Source organism: Scomber scombrus, chromosome 15 (assembly GCF_963691925.1).
Source record: "Scomber scombrus chromosome 15, fScoSco1.1, whole genome shotgun sequence".
Classification (NCBI taxonomy): domain Eukaryota; kingdom Metazoa; phylum Chordata; class Actinopteri; order Scombriformes; family Scombridae; genus Scomber; species Scomber scombrus.
In genome coordinates, this window is record NC_084984.1 from 22908019 (window position 1) to 22930642 (window position 22624).

The 22624-nt window shown below is 40.3% G+C and overlaps 1 protein-coding gene across 1 annotated transcript in view; it reads right to left on the reverse strand.

The window, feature by feature from the left end:
- rimbp2a (RIMS binding protein 2a) overlaps positions 1–22624 on the reverse strand; it is a 68745-nt gene that overhangs the window by 41969 nt on the left and 4152 nt on the right. Inside the window, exons 4-5 of the mRNA XM_062434191.1 lie at positions 22458–22601; positions 9419–9562 (exon numbers count right to left, since the gene is read on the reverse strand). Of these exons, the coding sequence (XP_062290175.1) occupies positions 9419–9562; positions 22458–22601 (288 nt within the window). The remainder of the gene's footprint in view (positions 1–9418; positions 9563–22457; positions 22602–22624) is intronic.

Genomic DNA, 22624 nt, shown 5'->3' on the forward strand with positions numbered 1-22624 from the left:
ATACGCTTTTAAAAAACCCAGTCAATATGTGTGGGAGAGTGTATATGAAGGCATGTTATCTGTGTGTGTGTGTGTGTGTGCGTGTGTGTGTGTGTGTGTGTGTGTGTGTGTGTGTGTGTGTGTGTGTGTGTGTGTGTGTGTGTGTGTGTGTGTGTGTGTGTGTGTGTGTGTGTGTGTGTGTGTGTGTGTGTGTGCGTGCGTGTAAGGTCCACAAAGATTTGCTGATGTACAACTCTGTGACTGTTCGAATGCTTGTGCAGACTAACTCTGTCTCCACATGGATATTTGTGTGTTTATTCGTACGTGCTGCTGCCACACCCCTACGAGGCTGCTACTGTTCAGGGATTATTGCAGTGTCTGGATGTCCTGAGGAACATTTTGATTAGTCAAGGAGGCTGTCTTTTGGCTGCCAGACTCGCTGATAATCTCAAGAGAGGAGCAAGGAAATCAGCCATGAGACTGAAAACACAAGTTTCATTTCTCCTATCTTCTCCCCTCCCTCCCTCCCTCTCTCTCTCCTCTCCTTCTCGCCCTCTGGCACCCAACCGAACGTCAGCTGGCACAGTCAACCAGTCTGCCGCATGGAGATGAAGATTAGGAGAGAGTGTAAGATTTAAGCCCGTCAATTCTACAGTCTGATTTTCATACTATCACAGGGTAACTAGAAGGGAAAGGGAGAGATAAAAGCGGGTAGACAGGGAGAGAGACGATGAGAGGAAGTGACACCACTCATACAAAGCAAAATGCTGCAAAATGAGTCTTCAGCAGAGCCGTCTGTGCACCAATTCTTTCTCTCTCCTCAGCCATATTTCTTCTTTAGTCTCTCACCCACCCACACAGCCATATATTCAAACATATGCATGGTGCAGGCATTTGAACTATATATATATATATATACATATACTGACACATACACATACACATGCATACAGTATATGAATAAACACGCACAGCTGTCTCAAGTGTGTCACACACCAGAATCCAAGGGAGAAATTAAAGCAATCACTGAGTGATTGGCAGCATGGTAATAGCTTTAATTTCTCTTTGAGAACTACTATAGGAGATCTAAGGCTGAAACTAATGATGATTAATATTGTTGATTAATCTGCAAGTTATTTTTCTCTATTAATCATTCAACCGTTTAGGCCAAAAAATGTAAAAAATGCTATAAAAAGTCCCAAAAGTTAGCATACTCAAAAATGTTGGTTTATTTGACCAAAATTCCCAAATCCCAAAGTATCCATAGTTCATTGTCATATATGCAAACAAAAGCATTAGTCACATCTGAAAGATGCATTTTGACATTTTTCTGGAAAATTGGCTGAAATAATCACTCAATTATTTAAATAGTTGCTGATTCATTTTCCAACACGCTACTAATCGATTGATTGTTTCAGCTCTAATGAAATCTCTCTTCCATTCTACTCATCAGGTTGATGGGTGTCTTCTAATTTCACACATGCTGCGTGCACAAAACTTGATAGGGCTGCGTTTTCTCACCACTAACAGATTATAATGAGACGTGAGAAGAACTACCACATCTGTCTGCTGGTAATAAAGTTTTCATTCGTTGCAAGTTTTTCCTATTTAACAGTGACAAAAACTTTAAATTAACCATGTCCCAAGTTTTTAACATTAGATCCTGTTCAAACCTCTGGGAACTTTTTCACAAAATGATTTGCGGCATCAAACACCTGTAAAACATGTGTTCCTACGAAAAAACCTACCAAATAGGAAACAAAATCACCTGGGTTTTTTTTTTTTTTTTACTATAAGATAGTACAGTTAGTATGAGCAGAATTCAGCAATGCTTAATATTGATAATTGAATCTAATCTAAATGAGGATATGTTTGTTTGTGGGGGAAATAATTCCTAATAATCAGTCTACCCTCACTAATATAAATTACATTGACAAAATATTAGAAACAACTTTATAAAATTCAAGAGCACCACAAACTACAGCCTCCAAAATGACCATGAAGTTGAATCCACATTTCTCTAAAACAATGTGGGATGTATTGCAGGGCTCTTGTATCAGACTGCATTCGTTTATACCACTGTAGGTGTGCCTATCATCTTGCAATGCACACATACACAAACACATCAAGCAAGTGACTCATGAGGATAAATGACTGGCGGAGAGCAAGTGTCAATCAGCCACGAGTGGGTTAATATTCATCACCAACACCTGGCAACCCCTGAGCAGGCAGGAACCAGGAAAAGCTCAGGTTACCAGAGCCGATAACGCCAAAGCACACACACTCAACACATGCAGGCACACACAAAATCAATTTGTTTAACAAAGCACCACACATATGTCTCTCTCTCTCTGTGTCTAAGTGATCAGGTGAGCATGTGTCTACATATATCGTTTTTTACATATTATACACACGATGGAAAAAATTTGATTCAGAATTTGACAATGCATTGAATACACCATATACATTGAACAAACCCATGCACACACACATTCTCACATGCACTTTCCGAGCCAGAAACACACCATTAAACCCCTACAAGCCGTAAACCCCACCCCCCACCCCTGAACACACACCGCACACACCCACACATCTCCAAACAGGTGGCTCTGCTTCAGTCAAGAAACAGAGGAGCTGGATGTTGGTTTTTCCCCCATTAAGTCTAACAAAAGACACAATGTACAAATCCTCGGCTCCCTTCCACCTCTCTGTGGTCGTCTGTCTCTCTCCTGCAGCAGCTGCACAGACAGGTTTTTTCCCCAGCTGCTTGGCTATGCTAACCCTGTGCACTATATATAGGACCTCAACAGACCTAAATCAAACACTAACACACTCGAGCCAATGATGCAGAGACAGAGATATACAGCAGCAGTAAAGAGGGAGCAGAGTGGTGATAAAGGATTAGTATTTACCGTGTGTGTTGTCTAGCACAGGAGCATCTTGACTGAGGTGTCGCTTACTCCTTCTTCCTCCTTCCCTCTGATCTCCTCCCTTCTTCCCTGCTCTCTCTGGGTGGGGAATTGTCAAACGGCTGCAGCAGCAGCATCAGCATCAGTAGCAGCTCCGGGGCCTGCGTGTCTCTCTCTCTCTCTCTCCTCCTCCTCTCTTTCCTCCGCCCCCTCTCTCTCCACTCACTCTCTCTTTCCTATTCTCCCTTTCCTCTCACTCTCTCCCCACCCCCGAAGACCCTCCTCCTTAACACCCTTCCTCCATCATTTTCTCCTTTTCTCTTCCACTCTCTCTCTCTCTCCATCTCTCTTTCTCTCTCTCTCTCACTCTTCCTCTGCTCAGTTTCTCCCTTGCTCTCTCGCTCTGTACGCGTGTGCAGTGAGCTGCGGAAATCCACTCTGTTGAATTAATCAGCCAGCTCCACTGCTACAACCATCAGCTACATCAGTAGGGCTACTGTTCGGAGGTGAGGTATGATTAGCAACAGGAAACAGACATCTTGGAGTCTGGGATACAAATAAAGAAGGTTTATTGGAAGACTGCCCTGTACAACCACAGTCTGGACCTTCCTGTCTAGCTGTCTGCCAAATTGACTGAGATGACAGCAGCCTGCACGATGCTGGCTGCTGTCTTATAGACCCTCCCTCCTCTCCTCCACTCCCCAATTCATGTATTAAGCCATGACACTAATTAAACATGGTTTTGATTGATACCACTTTTGCCTCTAAACCCATCTTGTGTTGTTGGTATTAATTATAGTTGTAGCTGCTAAGTTTTGTAGTCATCACTGTGCAAAGGCCTGCCATCAGATTATAGAAAGAAGGCACACATAATGTCTGTGCGTTGCTGTTTACTTTACAGTGTATTTTAATGTAACTGTGGTCTCACAGCTCCTCAAGAGTGGTCCTCAGCACTTTCATTTTCTGTTAAATAAATGTAAGGTTTATGTTTGCAGTCAGACTGCAATTTTGTTTGCTTGCATTTTTAAAACACTTTATAATGTTGACACATTTAAATCTATGTATATTTGTGGCATCATAATGGTGACAATATAACATTTGATGAGTAAACATCCTTTTTATTCTGTTGCTCTGTTACTCTGTTTACCCAGGTTAAATATAATTAACTATTTTTCTTCCAAGTGCTGTGTAAAGAAGGGATTTCAGAAGCTGTTTAAAATACCATACATTTGATCATAGGATCTTGTTATTGAGAAAAAAACGTGGACCTATGTATTGAAATTTTAAGTTTGCTTGGTCATCTACTTACAGAAATGAGTGTTAGTGCTGTGTTAAGGGATAAGGTGGTGGCAACATATTGACCAATATTTTTGCAAACATATGCCCGTTTTGCACATACTGAGCATACAAATGAGCAAGGAGGAAGTGTATTATGGCTGAACGCTAGTGGCACGATGAGGCTGTACTTAAACAAAGCAGTGTCTTGAGCTAAATGCTAACATCAGCATGCTATACCATGCTCACAGTGACAATGCTATCATGCTGATGTAAAGCAGGTTCAATCTTTACCATGTTTATTGTCTTAGTTTAGCATGTTAGCATGCTAATTAGCCCTAAACACAAGGCACAGCTGAGGTTGATGGGGATGTCATTAGTTTTCCAGATATTTAGGCTTTTGACCTTATGATAGCACTAAACTGATGGTTTTGGCATCAATAGAATGCCAAAACTTGAATGTCTAACCAAGTGAACCTCATAGTTGTCTGGGAACCATGAATTCCTTTACAAAATTGTGTGCCAATGCATGTAGTGGAATTTAGTTTGGCCCAAAGTGGTGGAATGAAATTCTACATGCATTAAATGTGGGGCTAAATTTTATCCCCATGTAACCAATTATTCCATTTTCTGTCTCTTCCAGCACTAATCCTCACAGTTTCACAGCTTTTAGCCCTTAACTACAACACAGAACATACTCGCTATCACACTGCCTACACTGCCTTGTCACAATGAGTAATTATATCATATTGACATCAGCTTATGTGTGGGGGCTCATGCGTGTGCATGAATGTGTCAGTGTGAGTGGGGGTATACCACTGTTAGGCCCTAAAATGATTTAATCCGGTTATGGGGATTTTCAATTAATCCAGGAGGGCCCTACATTTTGACACAGCCATATTTTTAGCACATTTTCTTTCTAATGCAACAGAGTTTATATTCCTCATCCAGTTTAAAGGGTGATATACTTCCATGCTCCCACAAGATGGACCTCAAACTTTTTTCGGACATTTGAGTCGGTGCATGTTCTAAAATCATGGCAACGCTGCACATTTCTGTAGCTCTTCTAGTATCTCTTAGATTAACACAATTTCGCCATTGGTGATAGATGTTTGTTCTGTTAAATCTATTGTCAGCTCTGAATCAAAGAACAATGAAAGCAGCTGTTGTCGTGGAAGCAGCATGGTGAGGTTTTTTATATCTGGAAAGTTACTTGATTATGAGCGATTGCCATTGGTGCAATATGAAAAGATGCACATTCAGGACCAATTTAAATATATAAATATATACTCTGTAAATGACTTAATAAGGCCACAATGAGTAGTTTAATTAAAAAAGTTAAAGATTTTATGATTTGTTTATTTGATTCCACCAGAAAAACATCACAGTGTATAGTAATCGCAAAAGTGAAACTAGTTAGAGCTTCTGATTGAGGCTTTGAGTTTGACTTATGATGTTTTCTAAGCAATAATAACCACAGAGAAAAATGACATTTAAATGCGATCCACTCACTAGCAGGAAGAAAGTATAACTCATTTCAAAATCTGTGTCTGGATTGAACCCTCAGAAAATGTCTGAAATTTGATTCTGGTTCTGGCATGGCCCTCCCTGATATACATCAAATATGCTTAGATTACTGCAAGCATGAAGCTGCACAGACCTGTGGCCTCAGTCAACCCCTCTGTCTGGGTGTGGGTGCTAAGGAGGTTAGGACAGGAAGTAGGAGGAGGGGAAGAGAACTGATGGAGACAGAGGGGAGGACAAATGTATAGAGAGTAAGAGTAAAAGAGTAAAGAGAGGGAAAGGGTGGCTTAGAAGTTAGATGGGACAAAGAGTGAGGGCTAAGAGAAAAGAGTAAAGGGGAATAAAGAGCTGAGAGAAATGCTAAAAAGCGCAAAAGCAGCTCAAAAATGGGGTTAGATACAGGAAAATGGGTTTGGGACACTTGTGAGAAAGCAAAATCTACAAAGCATTTGTTTCATAGCTTTGTTCATATTTTCTTCTTCTAAAGGGTAAAGCTTAGTGTGCTTTGCTTTAGCTCTCTGTACTTAAGTAACAAGAAGACGAGGAATGGACTGGGAAAAGAGGATAATTTAGTTAAATAGAGACAGAAAGAACACTGTCTGAGATAAATTCAATTAAGGAAAGAATAGAAACCTCTGCCTAAACACAGCCTGTCTAATATCAGTTGTGAAAACAGCCGAGTGAGTCAAAACAATGGGAATTTTCTGAATATCCTCTGGGCAGTGGTAATATTGTTTCTGCTAAATTATGTTAAATTACACTGGACTATTATTAACCCTGGTTTGTCTGAACATCTTTAATTAGAGGGAGTTAAAATGGAGATTACTGGGTCAGCTGAGAGAGAGTGACCCAGCTTCAGGGCTATTAGGGGTTGTGTATTGTTGTTCGTCTTCTTCACACTGAGAAGGCTGTATCATCATGAGGACTATCATTTGAGTGGGCCAGCTGCTAGCAATACACAATCGTTGCCATAGGGATGGTGTCCAGGAAGACAGCTGTGGCCTTTTAGCAGCAGCCACACAGCACACAGAAGGTCATCCCTCACCTAGGGTACTTTTCTCCAACTGTCCATCACTGATTGTTTCCAAGCAACCAGTCGGAGGCTTTTTGTTGTTGTTGTGTTGCAATCCACCTCGTCAGTACGTTTTCTTGCCATTTAGTGAAGTAATAAGTGAAATAGAACAAGAAAAAGATATATAAGAATATAATTGCAGTACTCCATGAAATTCAGCCTTAACGACACAAGTGTATGTATGAGGTGGTGGTTTTTGACATTTAGAAAACATATAACAGAAAAACAGAATGAAAATACCCGTTTAAAAATATTCAACATTTGCTAATGCAGGCATCATACCCCGTCAACTGGTCAAAGCAACTCTACGAGGTAACTGACTGACACCTAATCAACCCAAGCTATAGCTTCATAAGGCTTCGGAAGGGGTTTCCCTGATCTGGGTGTGGTCGCTTTTTCGTCGGTCCATTAAGGTGAATGCGCTGACAGCAAAGCACAAAATTCACCAATTTTTTGTGGGATTGTTTAATTTTTCCCCAGACAAAATATACAACATTGGAATAACTTGAAAGGTGCTTGATCGTATAGACCCATCCTGCCCCTGTGAGACAGAAAGAAAAGCAGACTATTTCATGCTGCTAATATGTGCCCAAGATGTTATTTGTTTAATGAAGGCTGATATGTTAATAACATAGAATAGAGTTGACATTAAAGAGCCTTAAAAGGAAGGAAATGGGCTTCATTGAAGCCATCCATTTAGACTATGATTAACTAACTGGCAAATCAGCCATTTGGTCTGTGCCAGCGTGTGTGTAGCAGTATATTTAATGGCTGTTTTTGATGTATAATAAGGCATGTATTAACCATTGCCCTCTACCTTTAGCCCTATTATGAGTTTGAATTTTAATTATCAAGAACCATTCATGAAATATAAATTAATTATATTATTTGTGTTATCTAATTTAAAAAAGAGTAAAAAAAAAGAAAAATTAATATAGCATTAAATTCAAAAATGTTGGATGTGACACTAAAAGAGGGTATAAGTATGTCTGTGAGATTTTGTCCCACTTGTGCTATTCTTTCGGTATCCTCATACAGTGCAGATTTTCTTTTTAGGGCAACACATTTGTTTCATTCTCCTGCTAGCTGATAGCAACTGTTGATTTTAATCATCTGCTCAAACGTACATAACACTTTGTAGCTCAGTCAATTCAAGATCAAGGACACATCACCTTCCCACCGCAAATGAACTGCTTCAGAACCATGTTTGAGACTGGACCGAGACCACTTTCTCTACAAGGTTTGGGTGCAGTTGTTGTGGTCTATCAAAATAAACCAGTCTGATTAAAACAGAGCAAACAAAGCAGGTTTGAAAACACCCTTAAATAAGTGAATCATAGACGAGTCTATCTTTGCATGAATTACCATAATGCAGAGTAAAGCTGTTAGCAGCGACAGCAAAAGACTGCCAGGCACCCAGCTGGGCTACTTCCAACAGTATCCACTGTATACAAAACATTTAAACACACACAAACACACATACACACAGACTTACACATTATTGCATCACATGAATGAGTTGCAGACTACTGCATGTTAGCTATGGTTAAGGACAACAAGCAAGGTTTGTTGCCAGAGATCTAACACTAGGCATGTTACCATAGATTTCACTATTCTCACAGAAAGGTGCTGTATGTTCAGGTAAAAGTGGGAAAATGATACTGAGTGCTGTGTTATATAAATGATTTCTAATCTAATGAAAGGAGAGTGCCCAGTGGTTCCTAAGTAGGTGCTGGTGCAGAGCTGGAAAGTGGTGGTGATGATGCTTCTCAGTGGGAGAACTTTTAAAAGAGAGAGAAAAGTATGGTTATTCTTCATTTATGTGTTATATTTACATATATGGGTTTTATCCACATGTGTTTCAAATATGACCTCCTGTATGCTCTTTGGTGTTGACAAAGAAAAGGTGACAATACTCTCAATCACAGCTCAAGAAAGTGAAACACTGTCAATAAGATGTTTATAAATGTCTACTCCAGCATACAGGTTTCACTCTGTTTTACTGAACCTAATTTCAAGCCATTGAGGGCTATAACAGAAGCAGCCATTATGCTCTGTCAGTTCCCCTCTGCCAGTCTGTCCACACTTCTGCAAATGGGCATGTTGCCAAGACAACAGCTCAAACGCCTTGCCATCCGAGACCACCTGGGGGAGGCCTCCAAAGGACAAATTCACTAAATACACAAATACATGCATGAACATACAGTGCAAACAAAAATATACAGCCACCCGTAAAACAAACATACTCCCATGCACAAGACACACCATACCGCACACCCCTCCTTATCTATTTTACACTACATTACACATGCCCACGTCTGGATAACCAAGACCAAGCGTACACAGTATATGTGCATAGGCCCATGCGAGTCACCCTGCTATACACAGATGCGTCCTTGAAGAATAAAAGCAGTAAAAACAACGATAATAGCATCATTATCGTTTCAATTCCAGACAGTGAAAAAAGAAAGTTCTCAGTATGTATACTGGGTTATAAATACAGATATCAGATAATCTGGTGATTACAGGGAAAAGACAGTAATCTCAGATATTGAGTGTTAAGAGTGAATTAGAGTGCTTATACAGACATAGATGATATATGTGTGTCTGTGTGAGAAAAAAAGGCCAAACTGGGGTGAAGAGAGAGGAAGAAGTTTACCAGTTTCCTATACTGCTGTTTCTCTTGGCGGAGCGTGGCTACTTCAAGCTTCAGAGCTCGGTTTCTCTCTTCTAGCAGTCGAAAGTGGTTCAAATTGTAAACTGAGTGGCCTGTAGCTTGCTGAGATGAAACCTCATATCTTGACTGGAAGACAAAAGATAAATATGAGAAAAATTACCCACATTATACATATCTTGTATTATTAATATAACTAGCATTAGTAGTAGTAGTCCTAGTATACTGTAAAATATAACAAGATAAAGAGTCCATCCCAATACCCACACTTTGTTGAGAACAAAGAGTGCACACACAAATCATCTGAGCTTGATTGAAATCATGATGGGATGTCCCTCTACACATCAGAAATATGTCACACTAGTAGCCATTTGAGTACCTGCAATTACTGCATTTCTGAGAGGTTTTTAAAGCTGCAGTTGGTAACTTTAAGGAGAGAGAGGAGTTAGCATCAAATTTGAAGAAGTACAACTTTCAGATCCCTCCCCCTCCCTCTCTGCTGCACTCCTGCCCTGCCTCCAAAGTCCCTCCCCCAGAGGAGGCTGACGTGAGTGCGATGGCACGCGACCGTGTATGCTGTTGTTGGTAACGGCGGTATCGGTAGTTTTGTCCTCACTGATGGTTGTTGCTGCGCCATTACTTTCTCTACGCTCCTGAAGCCGCTCTCGGAGATATATGAGCTTGACCGAGCTGAGGAAGAAGGGGGAGGTGGCTGTGTGCGTGAGCAGTGATTGACAGCTGTCAAACACTCCATCAGACACCATCCTGGCTCTGTTTGGTTCTTTTTGTCTGGTCGCGGTGGATGCTGGCAATTTGCCAATTTGCAGTAGGAGCAGTAGGTGGGGCTAAATGAGCCTGAAAAATGTAACTTTTCAGGCGACATCGCGCCGCGACATCCAATCAGCGGCGAGTTTCTCCTGTAGTCACATCAGTGATGCAAGCGCGAATGAAGCGAATGAAGCGAATGAAGCGATGATCCAAAAATGTATATTTATGATCAAGCGGAGTGATACAAGCCATTCAAGCTATTCAAGCGATTCAAGCGATTTTTCGCGTCATACGCTTTGGATGTGAACGCAGCTTTAGGACGCTTCGCTCTCACACGTGCTGCATTTATAGTCACACAAACACACACACACACACACGTGCAGTCACTCTCTATTGCGCGCTCTTGCTCGCTCGCTCCAGATTCTGGGAGATTAGATCTCATTTGCGGCCGTCAGGGAGCCGCTATCAATATGCGGGAGACTCCCGAACTTCCCGGGAGAGTTGGGATGTCTGTAATGACAATTTTAACATGCTTATGTTAAGCAAGTGTGTTAGCATGCTAATTAAAACAGCTGAACCATATGTGATTGTCATTAGTTTTGAAAGTATTTTGTGTCAGTAAACTAAAGTTTTGACCGACTAACAGCTAGCTAGAGGAAAGGTCAAGGGATCTCCAGAGTTATAACAATTCATCCTGAGGGGGAGAAAAAGTAAATATGTGAAAAATTTCATGGAAATCCATTTAATAGTTTTCTCGACATTTCTCTTAAAACCAAAAACGTGAACCTCATGGAAAAACTTGTGGGAAAAAATGAAAGGATGCCAAAGTCATTAGGACACTGGCAGGGTACCATGAATGCCTGAACAAAATTTCATGGCAATCCATCCCATAGCTGTTGGGATAATTTAGTTTGGACCAAAGCTGTGGCCCATCTGACTGGCCGAATGACAAACCAGTCAATATTAAATGACACGTATGGAGGAGGAACAAGAATTTGATTAATATAACTTATGAGAAAAGGACATAAGGTGACTGTCAATCTAGCTTACAGCGATGTACTCTGGCATTAGTTCCATCTCGCGAGGTCAGTCAAAGGAAAAGGATTACCAGGCCTGAAAATGAGGCTGCTACTGCAACAGGTTTTGAGCCTCGGCAGGATTTGCCAGTCAATGTTCTTCTCCTCGGAAATTTTCTTGATGGGGTAGAATAGCCTTTGAAACTGAATTTTCACTCTGATGCCTGAACCCTCCATGGAAATATGCTGCATATCTGTATTAGGCAGGCTGGAAACTTCTCTTGAGGTCTTCAGACAGTTTCTTACATTGCATAGTTTTCCTTCATGGCAGATGTCAATTTGTACAATTTCACACAACTTTTTTGAATAGGTAGTTGTCTTGCTTTGGAATAGAACTGCTGTCAGTCTTGTACTTTTCAATATTTTCAAGCATTTTAAGGCTACTAGAAGGGTTGCAGATAGTAGAGGAATTGAGCAGCTGTTCGGCTGAGGTAAGGGCGAAGCTGATTTAGGATAAGTGGATGTAAACTCTGCCTGTGCTTTCTGAAATGAGGCACCTTTCAAATATGTGAAGATGCACTTTGCTATGTTTTGTGTCAGAGAAAAGAACGCTTCCTTATAAGTTAATATAAAAATGGATTTGATGCTCTGCTCCAGTCTATCTACACTGAGTAATATAAATATATGAAATGGGAACATTTTGGAGAGCTACAATCTGAAATCCCAAATGGAGTGTAGTCTTCCCATTTGCCTCTTGAAAAAGCACACTTAGCCAGCCCAGCCTCTCCCATATTACCACAGCCATAACAGGAAAACATTATCATCCTGCAGTAGACAAAGGACACCTGTACTGTATTGCTGCAAAGCATGTTCTCTTTTCACCACTCTATTTCTGCTCTCACTCCAAATTTTCTGAATAACCTTTTTCCATTTGGAGGAAAATTAAGGAAGAGGTGAAAATGTCTGCCCATTGTTATCTTGAAGCACATGTCAGATTTTTCCTCAGAGTAACCCTTGATAGAACAACAGATGATTCTAACATCAGTTTGTATTATTCTAATATATTAATTAGCATGTTACCAGAACATTTGGTATCTTGTCTGGCACACAAAATAGGCTAAATCACATGCATAACACCCAGATGCCACGACTGCAAGCCAGACTATCATCATTCTCTAACAAATGCTAAACACAAAGTTGCAGGCAAGATGTCCGTTTAACCAGACTGCTGAAGCTGCAAAAGCCAGTATGGACCTGCCAAGCAGACAGAAAGACAGCCAGATCCACCTGTTAATACAGTAGAACTGCCAAGCAGACAAGCCTACAGACAGACTCACCAGCTAATATGATGGACTATCCAAGAACAGACAGAGCAAGGATAGACCTGCCAACCACTACTGTGGGTTTTCCAAATAGACTAACACATTCAGTCAGCCTATTTAGAGCAAGAAATTAGGCCATATGGATATTCATGTAAGAACTGATTTACAAGTCAATTAGACCAAAATGCATTCAAAATGCATTAAAAAACATTTCAAAATCAGGTAACCAATCCAGCACTTTGGTAACCCCATTCTTGCATCATTCAGGGAAAATTGCTTAAAGATCCCCTCCAGGCATGTTTTGAGTCATATAAAAATAATCTGCTTCGAATAATAATTTTTGTCTGATGTGTTTTTTCCATTAAAAATGTAAACTACCTGGTTAGAAATTCTTAAATGATGATGAATCATGAATCTCTAAAGATGAACATATTTTTTCATTCAAAAGCTTAACTGCTGAGGACAAGATGCCTCCTACTTCACTGAAATGCCTGTTCTCACGTGTTTGTGCACTTGAGGCATCATGTGTCACACTTGTATACTACTTGCATAAGTTGCTTGTACATGCCTTTAACACAGATTTTTGGTGAGCATGGAGAAGCTTTCCAGCTTCAGCAGATTAATCTTTCTTATCTTGTCCAACTCTGCAAGTCATTCTAAACAGTGACACTCAAACATCCAAATTAAGTAAACAATAAGCAAAAACAATGAGTGGGGGGTGACTTTAATTTAGAAGCAGAGTAGCAACATCATAGAATAACAAGTTATATAATAAATATAGTTATAAATATGTAGCCTTGACTCAACTTTAATCAGTGGCAGATGAGACATCCGGGACATGATAAGTTCAGCTTTCAAATCAGTCAGTCAGGATGAGTAATAGCACAAATTTGTTGGATGCAGACAATAAAGATCGTGACTGCAACAAGTCCCATGTCGGGCAGGGCCCAATTGTGCCATCCAATTGGGAGACACCATCCTTGTAGCGAGGGAGCGGCCAAAGCTGCTTTGACAGGAGCTGCGTCAGCGGTGAGAATCATGACGCACTTGTGCCTTCTGGGGCCACAGGAAGTACTGACAATGTCTCCAGAAGGCGAAATAAAAGGTATAGAGATCCTGAAGTTGTATTGTCTCACACATTTTCACAAAACCAGCCACTTAATTCAGTTTTCATGATAGATGACCATAAGAAGGGATGCTGAAACATAAATACTGTATGAATAAGCAGACTCAGAATGTGTGGAGGGATGAGATAGGAACAAAGGCATTCATTAGTTGAGAGAAAGTGCACGCTCTGCAGAATAAGAGAGAAGATCCTGCGGCATCCTAGCGACAGTTAACATCAAGCAAAGGACTTTCCTTTGCATATGTGTTTAATATTGGGTTTTTCTCTTCTTTTTTGTATTTATCAGTGTGCCAAGTACACACAAACAAAATACTTAGGCAAAAATTATTATTTCCGAATGCTTGTCTATATCTGTTACAATATCTCATAAGTTGCTCTGTTCCAGTGATGCCAGGCAGTTTATTGCTTGTTTTCTGCTTTTATTTTTTCCTATCTTATTTAATAAGAGTAGTGTCAGTCATAATAGTGTTCTCAAGCATTAAAACAAGTCCATCCCAATGGGTCAGTCGCACAAAAAGGATTACTTGAGCTAAAAATTAAACTTCAAGACAGCGCTGAGACAGCATTTAGGAAATATCAAAGGAACTTGCAGCCTACAAGAAGGCTCTTATTGGAGACTGACGCTCCTGGCGCTCGCAATTTTACCTATGTGAAAAATGTTTCAGGGAACCTCCATGCAACAGTAAATAAGATAAAGATACATTTATTGATCCCACAGTGGGGAAAATTTTAATTAAATTATGCCCTCTCTATCCTACATGATTGACCAAATGATGTTAAGTCCTGAATAGCAACACTTGAGGTATTCAGTGCTTAGGGGTGTTGCTCAGTAAATATATTGATAGGAATAGCAAGGTGCTGTCTGTTTATTACACTCTCTAAGCAGTAGTGGACTAAGCCAGCGGAGCCCTAACTAATACTTTATCTACAGTGTTACAAAGGATTGAAGGTTGAAATGGATGAAGCATGAATATAATCTCAAATCATGTCAAGTTTATTGGTGAGCAGTATTGCACAGTCAATTCCAGAAAACAATCAAATACTACATTTTTATACATACATAGTTATACATCACCTTTCTGTTCTTGCTGTAACCATCAGGACAAAAAAGATCAATTGTAAATCTGTACAATCTACACTTGGCAGTTGAAATGAAAACAAAATTCAACTGTTGTACACATTGATGTATTACAGTTCTGTTTTAACATTTCAATTGTGGTTTACTGCCCCTTCAGTTTAGAACAAACACATAAGACAATAGATCAAAAGCTAATCAAATTCAGAAACAATGACAATAATGACACCATGTAAGGTTTATGATCAGTAGTGACAGAGTAGCAGCATGCAAAGTGTAATTCAGTATGGTTTGTCTGCTTTTGTGGCCTGCTGTACTCAAAGCCACTGAGGAGGACGTGATGAGGACAGGACGAAGAGTCTGAAGAGTAGCTCATGGTGTCATTCTTTCCATCACACAGCATCTGCCAGTCTGCCATGGTGGAGTAACTGCAGTATTGGGCATTATGACCTGAGGAATGCAAGACAAAACATGTAACCAGTGTAAAAGATATTTCAGAGCTTTAATCTAAACAAACCTAACATGACCAACAATTCACACATTAAAGATTTCAAAATTGCTAAGCTGTCAATTACAATAAACTAATTTAGTTATAGAAAACAGACAGTTGTAAGACCAATGTCTATCATCTTTATCAAAGTATACTTTACATTTAGTCAAAAGTTTCTGAAATAGCAAGGAATAGTCCAGTAAAGCATGGTTAGCAGTAGCACTATTGTTTTATTATATATATAATATTATGTGTATTGCCCTGACAGCATTACTGTCTGTTTGGCCAACTAACATTACACAGGCAAGCCATACATACTTTCATACTCACTTTTCTCCCTTTGTGCTATAGAATATGTGGACATACAATGTGACAACACACACAGCACTAGTAAGCATTCCTATTCCTTCCTCTGTTAATATTTCACAATGTTTATTGCTAACGTTAGCCACATGGCTACCAGCTCAGAGGTACGACGCTAGCTCGCTTAGCTTAGCTCGCGTAGCTTAGCTTTAGCTCGTCTATGCTAACAGCAAAACAAAACCGGGACCCGGAAGTTCCGGGAGTCTCCCGCATATTGATAACGGATCCCTGACACCCGCAAATGAGATGTAATCTCCTGGAATCTGGAGTAAACGAGCAAGAGCGCGCACTAGAGAGTGACTGCGCGTGTGTGTTTGTGTGACTATAAATGCAGCGTGTGTGAGAGCAAAGCGTCCTTATAACTCTGTGTTACCGCGTATCGAATCGGTCTGTAATAAAAAGGATATCGTTTTTGAATCGAATCGTAACCTGTGTATCTAGATTCATATCGAATCGTTTATCACAGAGAGATGTGCAACCTTACTGTATACACACATAAAAGGTACTTACCGGTCCAAGAGAAGAAGCTCCAGCTCCTTTTGCCTGACCCCGGTCTCTGTTTCCAGTAGCGCTGCTCCTCCCTCTGCAGCGGTTATATAGGGGAGTGAATTAACGGTTATATAGGGGGAGTGGACTAACGGTTCCGGTGGAGGAGAGGAGGAGGTGTTTCACATGCACTAACATGAACGCGCTGCCGGCCCGGCTTCCAAAATAAAGGTTCCAGAACAACACACACAGAGGGCGTGTGACGTAACTCTCTACTCCAGATGTCAATACACCATTAGTTGTTAACATAGCAAAAATAAAATTCCTGAAAGCTAATAAAGCTGTATTTCGCATATAGCCCCTTTAAAGTTATTAATAATCAAGGGTGTGGCCGCTTTGAGTGGCAGGTGGGTGCCGCCATGGGAAAGTCGCTGCTAGAGCGGCAATGTTGTTTAAGGTAACGTAACCACAGCGTAACCCCAGATTCACAGAGTATAGGTATGACCGTAGCCATCGTTATTACAGTATGTTTTCAGATCATGAAAGTTAATTTTAACATTTTGGTTGCCTAAAAGAGTCTTGTTCAGCATTTGTAATAAATGACCCTCTATTGAATTGGATCTTCAATTTTTTCTGGTAAGTACATTTTGTTGTATTGGTTTTAAGCCTATTTTCAACTAGCAAAAATTTGCATTAGCATTATCCCACTTAGCTAAAGACTGAAAAACCAAGCTAGCAGTTAGTAATAGGTTCAGCTCCACCCTCTCGTCCCAAAATCCAAGACGGAGACAGAATTGAATATTGGACCGGGATAGCTCTAAACTACTTGTGATGTCACAAGTCCTGCTTATAGGTACAGTATACTCCTTAAAGAGCGACAGCAACACAATATGAGTTGTAACCACTTTAGACACTATTCTTTCAAAAAGATACAGTATGGAACAGCATCAAAGATAGTCAGTCTACTGCTCAAAGGCACTGCAGCTTAAAGGCTTTAACCTATGATAACAGGTTGGTTCCTATTTACTATTACATATTTTACTCCTACGAGACACACTTGTACCACTACATGTGTTTCAAAGGTGGGGAAAGAATAAAGCAGCAGTGCACTGACTATCAGGGAAAAAAATGTTAAAATATCACAAGACAATTTTAAATGCCAAATTATTTATTCCCATTAAAGCAACAACTGGAGTAACTGTTTATTAAGCAAAGCAGATAATGTGTGTAGCTATTAAGGTGTTACAGCATATAATTATGTAATAGCAGTTTTTTTTCTCTACTTTTTGCCATGCACAGTTAGGCTGCCCTCCACTTTTGTAGTAATTAATAACTCCCAGTTTTTATCTACGATGACAGAGATATGTTATGTGGGTATTCAATCAGTGGTACATGTAATACTATATTAATTTTCTTGGATTTTTAGGGCATTTCTGCTTTGTTGGATGATTTATGGTGGAGATACACAGTAGAATGGATCAGGAAAGCGGCATGTGGTGGCTGGATAGGAACCAAGGGCATTGTGGTTAAGTGGTGGGTGTTCAGCCAACTGAGCCACGAGGATACCCTGAGGTAATCTTATTTTGACTAGGAGTAATTTAAATAGATTGTCATATCGCCATCTGGTGTGTGAGTGAGATACTTGCATCAGTGCTGCTGCCTGATGCAGTCAGCCATGGATGGCCAAATATTGACCTACCACTAATCCGATTTTTAAAAAAACAAGAAAGAAAATCAATCTTTTCAAGCCTATCAAGGTACTCTTGTTCGACATAAGTGTTTCAGTTTGAGTGGGATTTAGTGAGAATATCCTGTCAGGCTGCTGTAATCCAGCCCCAACTACTCAAGAGTGAAATTATTATTTTGCTATACTCTCTTAGTCACTGTTTTTATACGTTATTTTATGTCTCCCAAAACGTCTTTAACCACAGCAGCTACAGTAGTATCCAGCATATAATTTGTGTGTTTTGAGATTAAGAAAATCAACAGTGTTTAACAATCTAAAAAGGGAGAGTGGGACATCAATGCTCTCTGTATATATATATATGCATTTCATTATGCATTATGTATGTTTTTGCTGATACAGATAATGACAACGTCCCTACCTTACAGGCAGTGCCCCCTTTGTCCCAAAATGACTCTCTTCCCCATCACATCATAAGCTGGCAGTGAAGGCAGAAGCAACAAAACCGTGTGTGCACATGTGTGCCGGTGGATAACGGTGTCTGTGTGTGTATCGTGAAGGGGGGGGGGGGGGGGGGGGTTGCAAGAGCAATCTGCAGCTTTAATAGTTTAGCCTAGTCTGTACCCAGCTGTGGCTGGCTGGAAGTCTCACCCTTAACAGTGAGAGCACAAACAGCTACAGAAGCTTCATGGCACGCACACACACCCACACAAAAACACACTACCGCATCCCTGCATGTGTTAACACTTCCTCCCTCTGCTCTTTCTTACAGTCAGGCTTTAAAAATCCCCCCCTCCCTCCTTTTTCCCCTCTCTGTCTCCCTCATACATAGACATGTGCACGCCCCATTCAACTGACCAAAAACAACGTCACACATGCAGAAAACGGACATGCGTGGCTGCTTTCATATAAATATGCTGTGTAAATCTGTTGAGCAGTGATGTGTAAATCATCACATCATAGATTAGCTTTTTTTCTCTCCTCCCAAATGCTATTCCCAAACAGAGCAAACAGAAAGAAGATGATTTACTGTTTTTGCCGACAGAGGCGATGATCCATACATCTCTCCATTCCACATTTATATGGACCTCTTGATATTATCTCTCACTGAGCCACTAATGCTTCTCAATCATTTGCTTCTCCTCGGTATTAGTAATTGTAACTTTCCTCCAGCATCTAGAATTTAGATTAACATGTTCCTGGACAGACCTCGCGTACAGGTATCCCCTTGCTCTCTTCACCTCTTCTAAATCCCTGACCAGAGGACTCAAATTAAATCAGCTCCGTGGTTTTAGAGAGGTTACATCAGCAGCGGGGAATAGCCGGTCGCCCTTCGACACTGGGGTGGTGGCACAGGACGGAGGAGAGGACAGAAAGAAAGAGACACTAAGTGTGCGTGAGAGAGAAGAGAAAGCAGAACGCAGGCTCTGTTCCACTCTGTTGCTTAGCAACACTTGCTTGCTGCCTGTTCCCATCCTTGCCGTCGATGCATTACTCTCGCAGTGAATTGGTTTTCAGGCATGACATGAAGCCCTGTGAGACCCGGTGGGTTCGGGAACAGATGGAAGCTGGATTGGGCAGAAATATGCCATAACCCCTTTAAATATGTAAATGGATGAAGGCAACGAGTCATTTAACCACTTAAAGATATACTATGCAGGATTTTCCTAAAAAAAACAAAAAACAATAGAGTCATACAAAAGTAATCCTTCTCAATCATCACTTATCCTGTATCTTTTTATTTTCTTATTATTTTGCTGTTTTTAGGACACTTCTGGGTATCAACCTTTGGGCAGTGGGTGTGGGGTTTGAGGTCGGGACAGGTTGTATCTCTGTCTCTGTCTCTGTCTCCCTCCTCTGCTCCACTCTGCTCTCTGTCTCTGTGTCATGGATGTATAAAGAGCTGCAGGTATCTGTGTCTGTTTGACTGAGTGCAGGATTAAGCTACACAGATGCAGAGCATAGCAGCCACAGGGGACAGGATGAAGCTCTGCATTCACACAAAATCCGGCAATGCGGCACCTTTCCCCGAGGTTGTGCAGAGGTGTGGGAAGGTGGGGCTGTGTTTATTTGTGCTTTAGAGCACAACCACTGTGAAACAATCAGAAGATAACATTTTATTTATCTAATTCACAACTTTCTTCTCCAACACAGCTGCTCTCTCTCTCGACCAATTTTGAATGCTGTGTTTACAAACACCAGCCGAAAAATCCTGCGTAATATACCTTTAAACACGCTGCTACATTCAGAACACGTCATGGCCTCCTCTCTTTCGCAACTTTGTGGATTTTAAACACTGAAATGTGTATTCAGAAGTGTTGTTGTCCTCTTCTTGCCACACTTGTAAAAGGTTGGAAGTGAAATAAAGGGCGCACACAATCAAAGATCTGGGATGGTTTTAACATTTTCTGTACACCTGACGACCCAACAGTCATAGGGCTGATCTCATGCGACAATGAATCAGCCCACAGAAATGAGGTCTTGTCTCTGCTTGACTGGTGCAGTCTCTTGGAATTTTTGGAACAACTTGGCACAGAAAGTCTCCCAAACTAAAGAGCCGGTGGGCAGATGGTAAAGCCTCCTGCCACTGACCATCAATGGCCTGGAGGTGGAGTGGACAGCCTTAAGTTTCTCGGAACAACAATCCCCTCCTCTCCAAAATGGGCTCTACATCATCAAATAAGCCTCCTTTTTTTTCTGTGCCAGCTCAAAAGATTTGGGGTGTCCACAGAGGGAATGCTGCAGTTTTACAGAGTTGCCATAGAAAGTGTTTTCTATATCTGTGTGATATGACAGCTCCACAGCTCAGCAGAGGAAGCAGCTTGACAGAATTGTTTGCTCCACCTCCAAAAATCATCAGCTGCAGAACTCCCATCTCTGACATCAATGAGATGCCCATTCAGCGCAAAGGTCTAAAAATACTACAGGAATCCACGCACCCTACCAGCCCCACTTTTAATGGCTCCCCTCAGGAAAAAGTCTCAGGGCCATCAAAACTAAGACATCCTTTTCATCAAAAGTACTTTCTGCATAACCATCCAATTACTAAATGGCTCCCCAATTCTGCATCAGTACTTTACAAAAGCAAAGCATTAACTTTTTACTGTATTTTAAAGCACCTTACTCTTATTTTACACCAGACTTTCCTCTTGGACTGTTAATATCTTACATCTGGGATGCATGTAATATATTATGGGGTGGAGATTATGTGTTATGTGTTGTTGCACTGTGATAGTTTGTTATTCTGTCTTGAGCACACTGAGGCACATTTCCAACAAGTAAGGTTTATAGCAGTAAAGTATTGGAACTTGGATATAGAATGACACCTGGTTTTCAAGGCGGCAAACAAATGAGATTGTGTACTAAGAATACAAAATGAGGAAGTATTTTTAAATGTGTGTATTTTACAATGTAGAAAATAAGCTGAAATATATCATTTTAAAAAATGTTTTTTTTCACTTCAATGAGCCATTTTGTTTTGGTTTTTCCATCTAAAAAAAAAAGTAACAAGCCAGGAGACATGGCCTTTAAAAAACAGTAGACTGTTGTACATCTGTTAGATTCAGTTATGGTAAAAGATTATTGAAAACAAGGGTTTTACAGTCCGAAACACAAAACTCTACCTTACAACACAGTGGTAAGCATACTGGACAGTAAGGATAGTTTTGGTTAGGAAACTGAAAAATGAACTCCTTGTTCTGCTTCATACAAATACAGCGAAATGACCTTAGCAGTAATAAGACATTCAATGAGATGTGATGCCCATTTATGCTAAAGGCAAACATTTTAAATTCTTTGAATGCTAGAAATTAAGTAGCCCTCAGGTGCAAATTTAAATGTTTTATATGTATAATAAAAACATTTATTTTACTTATTCAGTTTTAAAAGGTGTGCATCGAAATTAATGACACTGAATATTCCAACTCATGTGTTGTAAAAAATAAAAATAAAAAATAAAAAGTATCAGAGAACAAACTGTAGAGACAGACGCTCTAACAGATGAGAGGTGAGTGGAGGAAGGTTCATAACTCTAAAAACTGTTATCTAACGTAAGGTCATAATGATGTGTAATGAAGATATATCAGATTAGGGTGAGCAGATGTGCTTTTTCTAAGGACAGTCCATAAATTTGGTGCTTTGTCCTCAGACTCTTCCTCTCCTGTGGGCTAGTAACAGAGAAAGTCCGTCGCAGTACCATGATTATTTTATCAAGGCTAATAGGAATGCAGCCTTGTATCTAGATTATTATAAGAACACTGTGCGTGGATATCATAATGCATAATTAAATTTAAGGCCTTCTACCATGTATTACTTACACATTATTGTCACTGCATCAACCATGCATTTGTATTATGAATCAAAGACAATGATACAAGCAATTCACTGCTGAGGTTCACCCTAATTCCACACTAACCTTCATTTTACTGTGTACCTTTGCACATTGGCTTTGTTGCATTTATTTTTTATGTATATATGTATATCATTGTATATCTTCTGTTCATATTCTTTCATTTTGGTAGCCTTCAACAACCACAGATCCAATGAGAGTCTCACCACATACCTATCAAAGACTCAAAGGCACTTCAGTTGTTAAACGAAATATTTGTATTAATAATTAACTTATTTTTCCTCAGCAAGTTTTATCTTAGCCATAGTAGCAGTAGTAGTAATATAGGCCTACAGTATGAGCATACCTTGCCCTTGATGTGCAGGTGGTGATGGTGTATGTTCCTGGCAGCGATCATAGCCAGCTGTCTCTGGATCCACTGTAACTCCATCTGAGACTGCCTCAGCAGCTCCTCCACATTAGCACCAGACTTGTGATCCCGCATTATCACCTGCAAAAGCCACACAATCAGTG